Genomic DNA, 14,774 nt, shown 5'->3' on the forward strand with positions numbered 1-14,774 from the left:
AAATATGATAAATTAATAGATTTTATATACTTGGACTCAACTAAGAATTTTCTCTTATAAAATTAGAGATATTTTTTTCTTTGATAAATGAGAGTTAAATGCTATCAAAAAAAGAAAATCTTTTAAGCCATCCCCTCAATAAAACAATAAGAAAAATGAGTTATAAAGACTCATTAAATTCTTAGAAAAAAAAGGTTTTAAATCTATATTTTTTATGGTATATTTATTTTTAGAGGTTTTTTTTTAAATTTTATTGTATTTCCTTTTAAAAATATAATTATTTAAGTATTAAAAATCTTCAAATCTATAAAAAAAATTCTTTTGGGATCAATCTTCGTCCATCTTGTTAAGAAAAAATAAATTGAATTACTAAAATCATGATTAATTTATTATCCAACATGTAAGCATTTGCTCGGAAGCTACTTCGCCAATTATTATTACAAAATATATGGCAACTTGGCAATTTAGAGAAGTTTTGGCACCCCATGCAAGAAAAGATGCATCCTGCCACGAAAGGGATGTGAGTGTCAAGAGCTGTATCTGAGGACGAGGAATGGCAAGAACTCCCACCATTTCAGAGTCCATAGAAGTAGCAGATTGTGACTAAACAGATTCCACTGAAACAAGAAGCTTTTACAGCTTCTGTATAGTTTCCTTTTCATACAGTATGACAAGAAATCTATTTGATCAATTAGCCTGGATAATGCTATGCATGAAGGATCAAGATCCTTTTTTAGGAATGCCAAGGTCTTCTGTTTATCTTCACGTGTTTTGCTTTTAATAAAGTAATTCTGTCTTCTTTCCATGGTCTAGTCAGCAGATATAAGGGCCTCTGCCTCAACTTATTTGCAGGCGAAGGTTGGCAAGAATATGGCGGATCTCTTGCCGAATTCGGATGCTAACAAGGAGAAAAGTCTCTCCCCAAAGGATCAAATCAAAGGGCACACAAGAAACAAAAGTCCGAAATTGAGAAAGATTGATCAGTATGGCGAGAAAGCAGTCTCTTGACAAAGTGTGAAGCTGCTGCTAAGAACTCAAGTCCCAAGATGAAGTTGAAGTACAAGCTTCCATGGTAAGTTGCTAAGAAATCATTGACCTGGAATGTGATTCTTATATAGGTTCAAGGTAAATGACGAGCCTGCTATTTCTTGATGTTGTTATCTTTGCTAGTAATTTGACTATCTACCAGTATGCATTATGGCCTCATGTGCAACTAAAAGAAAACATTGATACCACTAAAAACATGATAGGTGTTTTTATGTTCATTGTTCTCTCTTAACGGTTGAATAATGTTTCTTAACATGGTTGCAGGATTTATTGCCAGTTACCTGCTCAGGCATGGATAAAACTGCAATCTCGAGTTCCCTTGATAGATTCATATATTCCCCAACGACAGAATCCAGGAGGCTGGAGGACTACAAAGTCAAAGGTGTGTGATTTAGAAATGCTTCGAGCTTTGGGCACATGGTCCTTTACCTGTGGAAAACTTTCATATCTGAATCTCATTTCTGTTGTCTGCAGTTCAGACTACAGAAAGGAGGCATGCTTTCTAATACGAAAGGTTAATGTTGACCTAGTATTGGACATTCTAAGTTCCTCCTTGAACATACAATCTATCACATGGCTCTACATGCCATGAAAATCTTCAAGGGTCTAGTGCGGGATCTATCTTCTCCCAGAAATGTGTATCTCGGGGTTATAATACGGATCATCATAAATTAAGTGCATAGTGACTATAACCGGATTCTGAGTTTGACTTCCCAGCTGCTGCATCGATCATGTAACTCTTGACTGTCAACTTCATGACCGTCAGCAACCAGTCTACCGAAGATGTCGACCTTGGAATCCAAAATAATTGATTTTGCAGGGTAGGACACTTTGTTATTTTGGTTATAGAAAGTTTATCCAGTGTGGATTGATAAATCGTGATCAGCATTTGTATATTTTTGGTGGAAGACTGGATACACAACAGGTTGTGAGGGGCTGAAAATATTGATGTTGGCTTGGTCTTTGTAGCTTTTAGCAATGAAAAAGACGAAGCTGATCACTTTGTAAAACCTCGCATCCCTGCATGTCACTTTCGATACAAGTCACAGTTCCCTCAGCAAGAGTCCATCGTAGACATGCTATAGCTGAGAAATTCTTTGTACATCTGACAGCCTAGAATCATATCCGCTATTGGAACCAAGGTAACAGCTAATAGTAAGTAATCTCCTCCCAAATAGCCTTGCTAGAAATAGAAGATACATGTCATTTATATTTATAATAGCAGCTATCATAAGCCTCAGATCCTATTAAATCAGTCGATTTTTGCACAAGATGCATATAGTATGGGCACTCTAGAATCATAATGACCCAATCAAGTAAAATGTAACCCACAACAATAGACCTAGCCCTTAATAACCATTGCGAATATAAGTCTTTCGCGTACCAAACCGCTCAACATGTTATGTCTGACTGTATAAACGTTTTCTCTTATATTGTCATCAATCATCATCCTTAAACTCGACAAGCTTCTACTAGAGCATTTCTGCAATTCTGGAGGAGACATCATCCAAACAAGTCATATTGCTCCAGCTGCCAGTAAGGAATACAGCTCCCCGGGGATTCCATTTTCCCAACCAACTGGTCTATTCCTGCATTCATAAACCAATAGCTTAAGAAAATTGGATTGTTTGAAAATCGCAGTGCATGCTTATCAAAGCTGGTTACGGACATAAGGCTGTCTGAAATAGCTCAAGTGTTGAATAGAACTCTCAATGCATGAATATTACGGGAAATTAAGGACAAAAAAATTCATTACCTATGTCTGGACTATGTAAGTACATGTGGTCGGAAACTGGGGTGGCGTCTTCATCAGGTTGGTTGTCTTCTGGCTTGGTCTTCTTCTCTTTAAAAGACTCAATTTCTGTCTCTACTTCAGATTCTCCACTGTTTGGTAGTAAAGCTGATTGCTTTCTTTTTGAACGAGCTCTCCTATTTTGGAACCAATTATAGACATTTGTTTCAGAAATCTGGCCATGTTGTGCAAGTTCCTTGGTTATATCTTTGATCTTCTGCCTGCCTGGAGTCGCATTGCATTGTTTGAAAATCTGCTCAAGGATTTCAAGTTGCGCTGGTTTTGGAGTCCACCGCTGCCTCGACCCTATCTTGTGGACAGAAGATGACAGTAATGGATCGCAAAAGTATGGATTCCCAAGTCGCATGCCTAAATCAGAAGCAAAACATCGAAGATTTACCTCAACAAAACCAAGTAAAACACATGCTTATTAAGAAATTAATAGGACGATTAGTCAAGAACAAATTACATGGACAATAAATGGCTAGGCAAAGAATTATCTCAGCATAACTTTCCCCCACGATAAAGATAGAACAAGACAGCTTCAAACATTCAGCAATACAAGTGCCATCAAACCAATACTGTTTAGGGTTCTTTAGCTGGTGGAAGTGATCAACAATTGGCAAGTGAAATTTTGAGAGAAAGAAAAGGCCAACAGTGCTATAAAGAGGGCAAATTGAGTAAGAGTGATCCAAAAGGTAAAGTAACATAGCTCTCCATATCCAATAACTTTCAAACTCCACTGAATTCCCCCATTGATTCAGTTCATAGATACACAAAACAAAAGATTATAACATGCACAACAAACCCTTCAAAGGAAAGAAGAAACAAACCAGCAAAATCCTGGTGGGCAGAGAGAGACTTGTGCATCTCAACAAGCTGCTCACAGATAGTGGCATAAACAGAAATTTGTTTCCTCAGCATCTCCATTTGCTCATCAGTCATCACTTTAACACCTAACCCACCTCCATTTTGAAACTTTCCATCCTCCATGAATCTCTCTCTAGCTAACAAGAACTATTTATATATGCTACCTCTCTCTCTTTTCCCAATAATGTTTCACTTTCTGGCTGCGACGTGAAAAAGGAGTTGAGAAGTAGAAGAAGAAGTAGTAGAATTGAAGCAATCGCAAGACAAGAAGAGGGACTCTGCTCTGCAGCATAAAGGGTAGAAAAAGGCAGGAAGGGTTGACGAGGTGCGCATTTTAGCATGATTGAGCGGGTTTCGCGCGTCAAGATCTCCCTCACGCCCCGAATCTTGGTCTTCATATGAATCATAGATTTTGCAAGTAACGGTAAATTCCATATTTATCTCTTTTTTATCACAAACATTCTTTATTTAATTTAATTTAATTTTTTGAGAGTTGGTTTAGATTTAACATAACTAATCACCTTTAAAAACAAAATTAAAACTTCAAATATTTAACTTAATTAACTTTAAGAGGCGTATATGTCTTTAAGATTTTATTTAAAAAAAAAAAAGCTTTTGTAGATTATGAATACCTCAATTCAAGTAATTCTAAATTTTGATAGTAAAACATAGAGTTTATTCTATTTAGAAAATCTTATTCTATGTTTTTTTAGTTTATTTTAGGTGAAGACATGCATGGGAGTTAAATCCAAAGAAAATCAATGTTTTTTAAACATTAATGCCGGTTTTCATTAGTCATGGAATCCGGCATTTCATGCGTGACTCAATGGTCCAAACATTTGCTTGAGTAAGAAAATGGAGAATGTTACGAGCTCTCCTTGTCCTAGCGCCTAGGCTCTCTTTTTTTATTACCGGTAATTCAATCAAGTCTTAGTCTCATCCTGTTTCAAACTAAATTATTTAGTATAACCTACTTCCTTCGAAACCAAAGTTATTGAATCTGTATCAGTCAAACGGGCAGATAATAATTAATTAAAATAATGTTGATTTGAAAAAAATCAAATTAAATTTTAATTAAACCGATCAAGTCACTTTGAGTTAATTCTCATTTTATTTTAAAAAAATCATCTTAAATTAAATCTTAAGTCTAAAATAGGCTCGCCGCTCTTAATAACATTTTATTATATTTGTAATTATTATCATAGAAATCTGAGTAGATAATCTAATAATTTTAGTCAAAAATTAAAAAAAAAAAAGGAGACGGCTCAAGATCAGTCGGCCATGACCAATCCTTTCAACTGCAAGCAAGAATTAAAAGCGATAAGAACATTAGAATAAGATCGTCACTACAAGATTAAAAGAGAGCGACACAGAACACATGGCCTAGCTAGCCGCTGCAGAACTCTTAATTCTTGGCATGGAACAAGGAAATTTGGTGTCCCTGGCAAGAGCAACAAAGTTGAGGGAATGTGGGGGTGTCTCTATCTTTCATATCTTATTTAAATTAATAACCAAAAATATACATACTTAAACTGTAACTAGTTAATTACCACGACACGGTCGCATTTTTTCATAAACACCACCAAGGCTGCTCTCACACAGAAACAAGGAGGAGGACTTCCTTGTTTTGCGGGTGGCTTGAAGATCTATAGCAAAGCCGCATGGCCGCCTCAGATTCCTGGCATCATCACTGCCGACTCCTGGATAACCAGGATTGCCTTTAGAAGCTCTTTTGCGATGCTCAGGTCAAACAAACATTCAAGTGAGAGAACCCAACTAACCAAATTCAAGAGATTACAAAAAGAAGAAGAGGGTCCCTTTTCATCGCTATAAAAACATGGAAGATCATGAGCAGCTAACTTGAAAAAGCCATTGATTTTCGTCAATAGGTGGTCCTGGACATGTGTCTTTCCCTCAAAAGCTAATTTGAGATGAGAGGTTTTCTCTCGCACTTGACATTGACCGCCAGCCTCTTTAACAACCGAAAGGGAGACAACTCCAATACTATCCTCGAGCCTTGGATCGGAGCTAAGGTGACTCATTTCTCTCCTAGACTATAGGATCTAGATTAGTTGGTAAACCTGGCCGCGGCGCTAATACCAATTGATAGGTGGTATTGGACCTATCTCTTTCTCAAAAGCTAGCTTAAAAGGTGAGGCTTTCCCTCACGCTTATAAATCGATACTCATGTGGAGTGAAGTCATGAATAATTCCACCTATCATGAAATTATTCACTTAAGGAAAGGAGAATGCATCATCAAATGGACCTCAAACAATAGTAACATTGTAGCTTTACTTTAAAGAAAACAGCAATCAAAAAAGACCAAAAAGCTAGTAAATGGAAACCTGCATCGCTCACTAAATCCATTCGTCGTCTGAATCTTCAAAATAATGTTGTTTCTTGGCTAAATTCAATCTGTGACGGAATCAATCCTGTGGTGTTCTTCAATATAAAATTCTTTCTCGACTAAACTCAATCCGAACGGTAGAGAAGCTTTCCTGGATTCACATAATCCAATCTTCGACACTTGGCTTAGGTTTGCTTTTGAGCAGATGATGGTCATCTTTTTCAAACCTTCTAAACTCTTAAGCAGATTTTCCACTGCAACAACCCGATGACCTTTTCCCTTCAACTTTATTTTTATGGCTTGCAGTTGATGAGCAATTAGGTTATGAAATCCTTCGTGCTGTTTACAGAACTTGGATATCCAAAACTTCAATGTCTGAAAAAGAAATATCGAAATGGTGAGGTAAAGGAATGTGTAGCCAGCATGGAAAGGGAAGTTCTGATAATTTCTCAACTACCCACCATGGCATACTTAGGTTGCATTACATTTTCACTACACAAGAGGGATAGAGTCTCTAAATTCGGTGATCTTCTGAGAATGTAAGCTAAAACTAGAAAGTGATAGTCCTTCAGACAACTATTCGCATTAATGACCGAGTGCTGAAGGTTGTCGAACACAACTGAGCAATAGTTGTGAATGAACTGAGTCTACAACATAAGTAAACATTAGTCAACATTCAAGTTTCAACTCGTCTTGTCATGAAACAATTAAGGTTCAATCTAAGCATTAGGAAAGAGTGTGAGTACTTTAAGAACACACTCTTTAGCTCTGACACTCTTGTACAGCACACAACCCTGGTGAAGCTCAGTTATACGATCGCAAATAGTTATCACATCAATATGGTCATTTAAAGTATCAATATTCAGAGTAGCATGGTTCAGAACTTTGAACTGACTCAGGTAAACGTTATTTGCAGACCATACTGTCCACTCCAACTCTTAGAGATTAGGGGCATTAATTTTCATTGTGCAGTTGTTTACAGGAGACAAGGAATTCAAGTCCAAGAATAACTTCTGCAGTCTCTCAGTTGAGATGCAAATCTCCGAGAGATTATATGGGAGATCAAGTAACGTTAATTCTTCAAGACATGGATGATTGATACTAATTTTGTCTGTCTTTTAAATCGGAAAGACTCAACCTTTTAAGTGATGGGCAGGTAGTTGAAATCAACTTTTTTAAAACATCTTCAGAATCAGAACCTACTACTGGAGTCAGGGAGAGTTCCTCGAGAGAAACAAAAACCCCCGCAGGCTCTTTGACACACTTGTAATACAGATCCAAGTCAAGGACTCTAAAAGTTTCAGAACAGTACATACACTGCGGCAACTCGCAGATTGGCTTTTCCTCCGACTCAAAGAGAGGATCTCTACGTATCCCAACCTCAAGGTCAATCTCCTGAACCCGACAATTCACTGCAACACGGATCCATTTGTCAATAAGATTTACATCTGCATCACAGTTATTGTTGCGGCAATACCAGTTCAGGCAAAGACGCTGTATCGCCATCCCATTTCGCTGGCTCAGCAACCCATCCACAGGATCAATAAATTGATTGCACGAATTCGGGGGACCGTGATAGAAACATTTTGATACAAACTTCAGATATGGCCTAGATACAAACATCTGTCTAAATCTTTTTGATACCACACCAATTCGAGCTGTCATCCATCTCAAGGAAAGAGAAAATGTGATGAATAATGGGATCTGGTAAGTTCCAGAATTGATCCATCGCCTCGGCATTCCTACATTGTGCTTTCCTACAGCGTTCTCTGACCAGCGAGGCCATTGTTATACCCGAAACTCTCTACCTAAAAAGATGAATATCTTCCACATCAGAAACTATCAAAATATTAATATTAAAAAAACAATAATACGTGAAAACTGACAACAGCCCCACAAACAGAACTCAAAGCCAAACCCTAAATATCATGCTTTAAAAACCCTACATTCACACACCCTGCTCTAAATCATATTGACAGATTCAAAATGTAAATTGCAACCACATGGATTATAGATTATTTAAAACAATATGTAAAACAAAAGGAATAGAGAAAACATACCTGAGCAACTCGACAGTGTTCTTTTTAATTTTTATTTTTTTTATGAATAGGGTTTGATATGATTTTCTATCCCTCTCTTCTTGCATATACGCCTCGTTCAATGAAAATAAATTTTTAAAAATTTACTTTCCGTATTTATTTATTTTTAAAGAAATTAATCAATAAAATACTTTTTAATTAAAAAAATTAACTTAAATTTAAAAAAATATTTTTTTTATTTTAAATAGAAAATAGTTTTTAGAAGTTATGAAAAAATTAGAAATATCTTGTTTTTGTTAATTATATTATATTTAATTTTCAATCTTTTGATTTCTATATATTTTATTTTGAATCATTTTTATTTAATTTTATCTTTTAAAATTTTATTTTTATACCAACTTTGATTTTGATTTTTGATTTTTGATTTTTGATTTTTTATTCTTTTTTAATTGAGAATTTTTATCTATTAGATTTGGTCTTCATTTTTTTTACAATTATTTATTTTGTATAAAATAATTTAAAAAATTATATCTTTTAAATTTTATCATCTATTAATTTTTTATCTGTCAAATTTGATTCTTTTTTTAAATAAACTTGAAAAAAATATTAATAAATTTGTTAATTTTTTATCTGTCAAATTTGATTTTTTTTTTAAATAAACTTGAAAAAAAACATTAATAAATTATTTTTCAAATTATTTTTTATGATATAGACAAACATTATAAAATGTTTTCTAAATTAGTTTTTAAACACTACTATATATCTAAAATAATTTTTTTTCTATATAAATCATTTTAAAAAAAATTCAACAAAACAAATAGGTCTTCAGAAGCTTCTCTTACAAGAGATGCTATTTAAAAGAACTAAGTTTGTAATAAAAATTTTTAAATACTGTAAATATAATCTTTTCACTTATAAGCAATTCAATGGTAAAATCTTATTTAGAAGAGTCCATTTTAATTTAATATATTTGATACACAATTATATTTTATAATTTAATATGATTCAATTGATTTAATAAGTTTAAAAATAAATCAGATAATTTTTAATTAATTTAATATTAACTATATTTTATAATTTAATATGATTTGATTGATTTAATCAATTTAAAAATAAATCAGATAATTTATAATTAATTTAATATTAAATAATAAAATTAAAAAATTAAAAAATTAATTAAAATAATAAAAATAATTCAAATAACCTTGAACGAACTTGCTAAACTCATAACACGGATTATAAGATTAAAATAACTTTATAAAAAATAACTTAAAAATATATAAATTTAAAAAAAAATGCTAATGAAAAAAAACTATTGTAAGAAATAATATTTTAATAACTTTGCAAGAGAGATAAGAATAACATTCATGTAAGGTAGATATTTTGTCCACTCCTCTTTGAGCATGGAAAACAAGCATTAAAAAACGAAAATAATTAGTGGCCTTCCATTTACCCCATGGAGATGCTCTCAAGGATTGATAGCTGTGACAGCGGGCTGTCTCTGCAAGTAAAGATAGAGACATGGATAGGATAGGAAGAAGGTGCTTCCAGGAAACAAATCTCCTAGCCCTCCGTTGTTGATGAAACATATAGATCATGCAAGGAACGTCATAATCACCTAACATGTGTGCTCTTTAAGGATCAGAGCTGCATATATCTATAGTTGTCAAGTTGGGAGATCGCGTGTATCCACTCTGTCCTGTTGTCGACGCAATCCTTGTTTGATCCAAGTGATCTATCTACGTACAGCAAGAAAAAGTCAGAATCATGACAGAAGGAGAGGCTTCTCGTGGAAGGCAGAATCCACAGCTGAGTGAATTTCTTATCGGTATCAATGCGCTTATGCCCATCTACCTTCCTCTTTCTTTATTCAATCTCTTCTCGGTTTTCCAGGGAACATTTTGTACCTATTTATTTATTTCTGTATTTTAAAAATATTTTTAAAAAATTTAAATTTATTTTAAATTAATATGATTTTATTTCAAATTATTTTAATGTGTTAATATTAAAAATAATTTTTAAAAAAATTATTAACATGTATTTTAACCGAAAAAATTATTTTAAAAAAACTATAACAACATCCTCAGTTGATTTTGTTTTCAAAAGAGTTGAACAAACCAAGACGATGTCAGCATAGGTTTTATGCTTAGTTCCTTTGTCATGGAATTAAGGAAATGTTTGCTTGTTTTGTGTTTTAAAAAACAAAAACAAAAATAAAAATTATTAAATTAATATTTTTAATTATATTAATGTTAAAAATAATTTTAAAAAAATATTATTTTAATATATTTTCAAATAAAAACATTCGATCAAATATTCTATAAATCATCAAATATACTATAAATCATAACATATTTTCATTTAAAAACATCTACACCCCTGTAAATCACAACATATTTCCATTTAGGAACGTCCAGTAACAATAACTCTAATTTATAAAATCGAAGGTTTTCAAAAGAGTTGAACAAACCAAGACGATGTCAGCATAGGTTTTCATGATTTAAAAACAGTTGAATAAAAAAAGACGATGTCAGTTTATACAAGATAAACATGTCTTTTCATCTAGTTCAATTGTTCTTGTAATTTCTTAAATTTTAGATTAAAAACAAAATAAAAAATCCTGATGTTTTTTTTTTTATATATAGTTATCGCTATTCAATGAAAAAGTGAATAAAAATAGTTAAAAATGTCTGAAACTCTCCAAATGGTGAGGGTTAGATTTTCTTGTATTAAAAAACACAGGTATCCAAATTGATAATTTTGAAGAGAAAATATAAACGTAGAAATTTTAAAACAAAATATAATTGCTTTTGTTCTTTTCTTTTTTTACTTTACAAACACCCAAACATGGGCCCCGTGCCGGGCTTTAACAAGCATGAAACACGCTCCGCACCCTAGAGTCCTCCTCGGGTCTGCAAATTACACGTTCATGATTTGCCTCCGTTGAAGTTTAAACTTGTCATCATCTGTAAGAACCACCATCATGCAAGGTTAAAAAAACAGCAACTCCAATTGAATTTTTGGTGAATCCAAGGGGTGCTGCACCTCTCGTCTCCTGCACGAGTAATCATGTCTACTCTCCGCGTAATACGACAGACAGGGTAAAAAGAACACCAGATCAGACAACAGAGCCCAATCAGAGAATGACACGCAACTTTATTTCACCAAGCTAACCAAGCAAGCACAGAAGGGAGAATATTTTAGTGGGATTGAAGGGCAAAGCTTATTTTAAGGCCCACTATAGAAGCTAGCATAGAATGATTGGAAAATAAAATACAACACCATAAATGTTAAATACATTGACGATTTACTGCATGAAGCAGCAACTGGTTACAACAATTTCCCATCAAAAAGCGATCAACAGCCTCCTCCTCTAACCATGTCATTCAACTACATCACCCCCAAAGACGGCAACTTACAAACAAAACCTACCAGCACTTGTTTGGCAAGTGACATCATCGACATTCAGAGGATGGAGTAGCAAGAAAATGACAATCGAACAAGCCACAGGCTAGAAACTCCAAGAAAATAATCAGTGGAGAGGTTAGAAGAGACACGATGGAGTGAAGAGAGGACAATACAGGGATCATCCATCTAATTGAACAAAAAAAAATCTGACCACACCCAGGTATCAACGAAAAAGTACAAGAAACACGAAAAAGAACGGGGCATTAAACCAATTTAATATACCACATCCACGTAAACACAGAATTTAGTGCAACCTCAAACTGATACAGGCATCAAACCGTTCAAAACCTAAGGCTGGAATACACTGCAGTAATTCTTATCTAATTCCTTTCTATAAAGAGGAGCACAAGGCATATATAGATATGGTATTGAACAAATTAACCATCAAGCAGAGAGACAAAGTAATCTACAGAAGATAATCTAATTCATTAAACTTTGATTCAAGTACAGATAAGTGGCATTCTCCCTTCTACAACTAATAACTTCTTTCCCTTAGAAGGAGGAGGACAAAATAACAAAGGGAGCAGTACGCATATCCTTCCCTTTAAAAGATAACTGAAAGACAAAAAATTAACAACCAAAATAGCCAGCCATTAGCATCAAATGTCCAAACATTGTCACAACCTACATGACTAAGCTATTCTCTGGCTCCATATCCTACTCGTCATCGTCATCTTCCTGCAAAGAAATTGCGAACAGCCCCAAATTAGACCAACGCAAAATTATCAAATAAAACAAACACCAAACAACATTAAACAAATCTAACCTCCCCGCTTCCCTCTTCATCATCTTCATCGTCATCATTGACCTCTGACATTGACTTCTCAGACTCCTCTTCTTCCTTGGGCCCTTCAGCCTAGTATTCATGCAGAAAACAAAATAAATTTCAACAATTAAGATGATTACAGTCTGACAAATAAAAAACCAGGTCAGCACTGTTACCTGCTCCTTGTTGTAAGCTTTCATCTTCTTCTCATATTCAACCTTCCTCTTGTCCGCTTTGGCAACAAAGGGTGCTTTCTCCTATATTCGTTCAATTATGATCAAGTCAAAAAAAGCATACTAATATTATTAATCACAAAGTAAACCCCAAATATTAAATTAAATAATAAATCACTTACAGCCTCTGACAGTGACTTCCATTTATCTCCTCCAGCTTTTCCAACCTGATCATTGATTCATCACAGCAAAGTCAACAAACAATAAATCACAAAATGAAAATTCAACTTGACAGCCAAATATATACAAGTAATTAAACTAGCAATAACTGAATGCTCACAGCTGCAACGGATTTGTTTTTAGGGTGTTCCCTCTTGTACTGCTCTCTGAACTCCTCCCTATAGTCAATAATAAATATTCATTTAAAAAACTGACATAGTTTATTTTCAATTTAGCTAAAATGATCACAAGGAGGAAGAATATAGAGTAAGAAAAGTACATAAAGACGAAGAATGCACTGGCAGGCCTCTTGGGCTTGTTTGGATCCTTAGCTGCCTTTCCTGATTTCCGGGCTGCTGCTCCTCCTCCTTTGGTTGGCTTCTTGTTCACAGAGAGCCTGATAAACCACATCACAAAACGACAGGCGTATAATCACAAAACGACAGCAAAAAACTTGAAAACCGATTTTTCTAGATCTAAGATCTAAGAGACCGCAGAACACGTTTCACACGTGACAAATACTGAAATTGATAGGAAACAGGATATGAGAAAATTACTTGGCGGTCTTAGTTTCTGACTTTGATCTTCCTCCTTTCATTGCGAATCCTGCAGTTTCAACACCGGATCAGCTCAAAACACAGCTTAAATCAACGAGAACCGGTAAAAATCGGATCAAAACCGGCAAGACTTACCGGTAGGTGAGCTGAGATAGGGTTTGAAAGAGAGAGAAAGAGGAGGAGAGAAGGGGGGAGGATATTTTTACGTGTTAGAGTGTGAAGAGAGTTGAGGGAGGAGCGGAGATATTAAGTGTAGTGAAGGAAATTGAAATTCAATTGCGGATGAAATGAAAGTGGGAGAGGTGGAATGGGGTTTGGGCGGGATTTGGAAATTGCATGACACGTCATCAATCTTTGTGCTCTTGATCTATTGGCTGCGTGGTTGTTAAGCTTTCGACGGCTTACCCTTTGATTACTGCTATTCCTCTTTGTGCTTCTCTTTGTGCTTCTTCGCTCTCACATAAGCAGTGATGTGTGATCATCTAAGGTTGGTTGGATTCCAGAGATGTAAGGCCCAGATTTGATCAACGGAATGGGCTATGCTGCGCGAGGCGTTTTAGTTGATAACTATTACCATAGTTAGAACTGGCCCAGCAAACTCTGGTCATCATTCAAACCCAAGTTGGCTTGGTTCAGGGATTTGTGGTGCTTATATTTCATATCAATTAAAAATATTTAATTAATTAACATACACAGCCGTTTAGCATAAATTTTATTTAAAAATCTCTCTCGAAACTTTAGTCAATAAGAAATTATAATTTTTAATTTTTAAAAATTATTTTTTATTGTAAAAGTTATCATAATACGAACAACACCCGTTATTTTTTAAAATCATTTAAAATATTAATTTGATAAACTTGTCAATTTTATACGTGTATAAATTAATTATATTTTTTAATTTTTTAATCTAGAAGGTATTGTTTTAAAAATATAATAAAATTGAATTAGGTCATTGCTGAGTTAACAATTATGAGTGTTGTATTAGATTAATAGTTTCTAGGACCTGGCATGGATATGCCGTATCACACTGCGGATTTTAATGCTTGATGTGCAATTTTCACTTTTATATTGGTTTTTGACGGTAAAAAAATTATTAAATTAACTGCGAAAAAGATAGGTTGCTTCGATTTGATAGCAAACAAGGACGTGTGAGCAGATAAATAAATTATTATCTATTTGTTTTTTTATTTTTCTTATCTTAATAGAAAATGTGCACCTAATTAAGTAATTTTAATGACGAATAATGACGGGGAGATCCTGTTGTCATTGCCAAAATGCACATGGTCCCCCCTTCTTCTTCTTTTTTATTTCAAATAATTTTATTAGATGGTATTAAATTAATTCATGATAATAGCATCCTGTCATCCACGCTAAATAATTGGTGTGTAATGATTTAACACGATTATTGATCGCAGGTAACCCACTTTATCGATCACGATTTGCTTTCACCGGCGAGAAACGAGGTTGCATGTCCCTGCGGATTTTCTTGTGAATA

At 34.2% G+C, this 14,774-nt stretch overlaps 3 protein-coding genes across 3 annotated transcripts; all 3 read right to left on the reverse strand.

Moving 5' to 3' along the window:
- Positions 1-2,227: 2,227 nt before the first annotated feature.
- Positions 2,228-4,091, reverse strand: LOC105137229 (WUSCHEL-related homeobox 8-like). The gene is made up of 3 exons (XM_011042910.1): positions 3,673-4,091; positions 2,804-3,208; positions 2,228-2,636 (listed from the first exon to the last, which is right to left on the reverse strand). The coding sequence occupies exons 1-3, from the start codon at positions 3,830-3,832 to the stop codon at positions 2,551-2,553; spliced, it is 651 nt and encodes a 216-aa protein (XP_011041212.1). The 5' UTR covers positions 3,833-4,091; the 3' UTR covers positions 2,228-2,550.
- Positions 4,092-5,511: 1,420 nt separating this feature from the next.
- On the reverse strand, positions 5,512-7,797 carry LOC105137289 (uncharacterized). Its single transcript, XM_011042988.1, has 4 exons — positions 7,240-7,797; positions 6,804-6,992; positions 6,519-6,704; positions 5,512-6,432 (listed from the first exon to the last, which is right to left on the reverse strand). Exons 1-4 carry the CDS (start codon positions 7,795-7,797, stop codon positions 6,121-6,123), a joined length of 1,245 nt encoding a protein of 414 aa, XP_011041290.1. The 3' UTR covers positions 5,512-6,120.
- Positions 7,798-11,969: 4,172 nt separating this feature from the next.
- LOC105137228 (high mobility group B protein 3-like) lies at positions 11,970-13,568 on the reverse strand. Its single transcript, XM_011042909.1, has 8 exons — positions 13,415-13,568; positions 13,280-13,328; positions 13,003-13,119; positions 12,844-12,901; positions 12,686-12,730; positions 12,507-12,587; positions 12,331-12,420; positions 11,970-12,242 (listed from the first exon to the last, which is right to left on the reverse strand). The coding sequence occupies exons 2-8, from the start codon at positions 13,318-13,320 to the stop codon at positions 12,222-12,224; spliced, it is 453 nt and encodes a 150-aa protein (XP_011041211.1). The 5' UTR covers positions 13,321-13,328; positions 13,415-13,568; the 3' UTR covers positions 11,970-12,221.
- Positions 13,569-14,774: the final 1,206 nt, after the last annotated feature.

Source organism: Populus euphratica, unplaced genomic scaffold (assembly GCF_000495115.2).
Source record: "Populus euphratica unplaced genomic scaffold, PopEup_1.0 scaffold65.1, whole genome shotgun sequence".
In the NCBI taxonomy this organism is placed as follows: Eukaryota; Viridiplantae; Streptophyta; class Magnoliopsida; order Malpighiales; family Salicaceae; genus Populus; species Populus euphratica.

Excerpts from the sequence above, each read along its gene's own strand:
- LOC105137229 (XM_011042910.1), bottom strand. The coding sequence starts at position 3,832 with ATGGAGGATGGAAAGTTTCAAAATGGAGGTGGGTTAGGTGTTAAAGTG. Across the intron at positions 3,209-3,672 it reads TGCCCACCAGGATTTTGCTG|GCATGCGACTTGGGAATCCA; the intron begins GTTTGTTTCTTC and ends CTTCTGATTTAG. Across the intron at positions 2,637-2,803 it reads CTTACATAGTCCAGACATAG|GAATAGACCAGTTGGTTGGG; the intron begins GTAATGAATTTT and ends TTATGAATGCAG.
- LOC105137289 (XM_011042988.1), bottom strand. The coding sequence starts at position 7,797 with ATGCCGAGGCGATGGATCAATTCTGGAACTTACCAGATCCCATTATTC. Across the intron at positions 6,993-7,239 it reads TAGGTTCTGATTCTGAAGAT|TTGGAGTGGACAGTATGGTC; the intron begins GTTTTAAAAAAG and ends AATCTCTAAGAG. Across the intron at positions 6,705-6,803 it reads CTAAAGAGTGTGTTCTTAAA|ACTCAGTTCATTCACAACTA; the intron begins GTACTCACACTC and ends CTTATGTTGTAG.
- LOC105137228 (XM_011042909.1), bottom strand. The coding sequence starts at position 13,320 with ATGAAAGGAGGAAGATCAAAGTCAGAAACTAAGACCGCCAA. Across the intron at positions 12,731-12,843 it reads AAAACAAATCCGTTGCAGCT|GTTGGAAAAGCTGGAGGAGA; the intron begins GTGAGCATTCAG and ends ATCAATGATCAG. Across the intron at positions 12,421-12,506 it reads AAGCTTACAACAAGGAGCAG|GCTGAAGGGCCCAAGGAAGA; the intron begins GTAACAGTGCTG and ends CATGAATACTAG.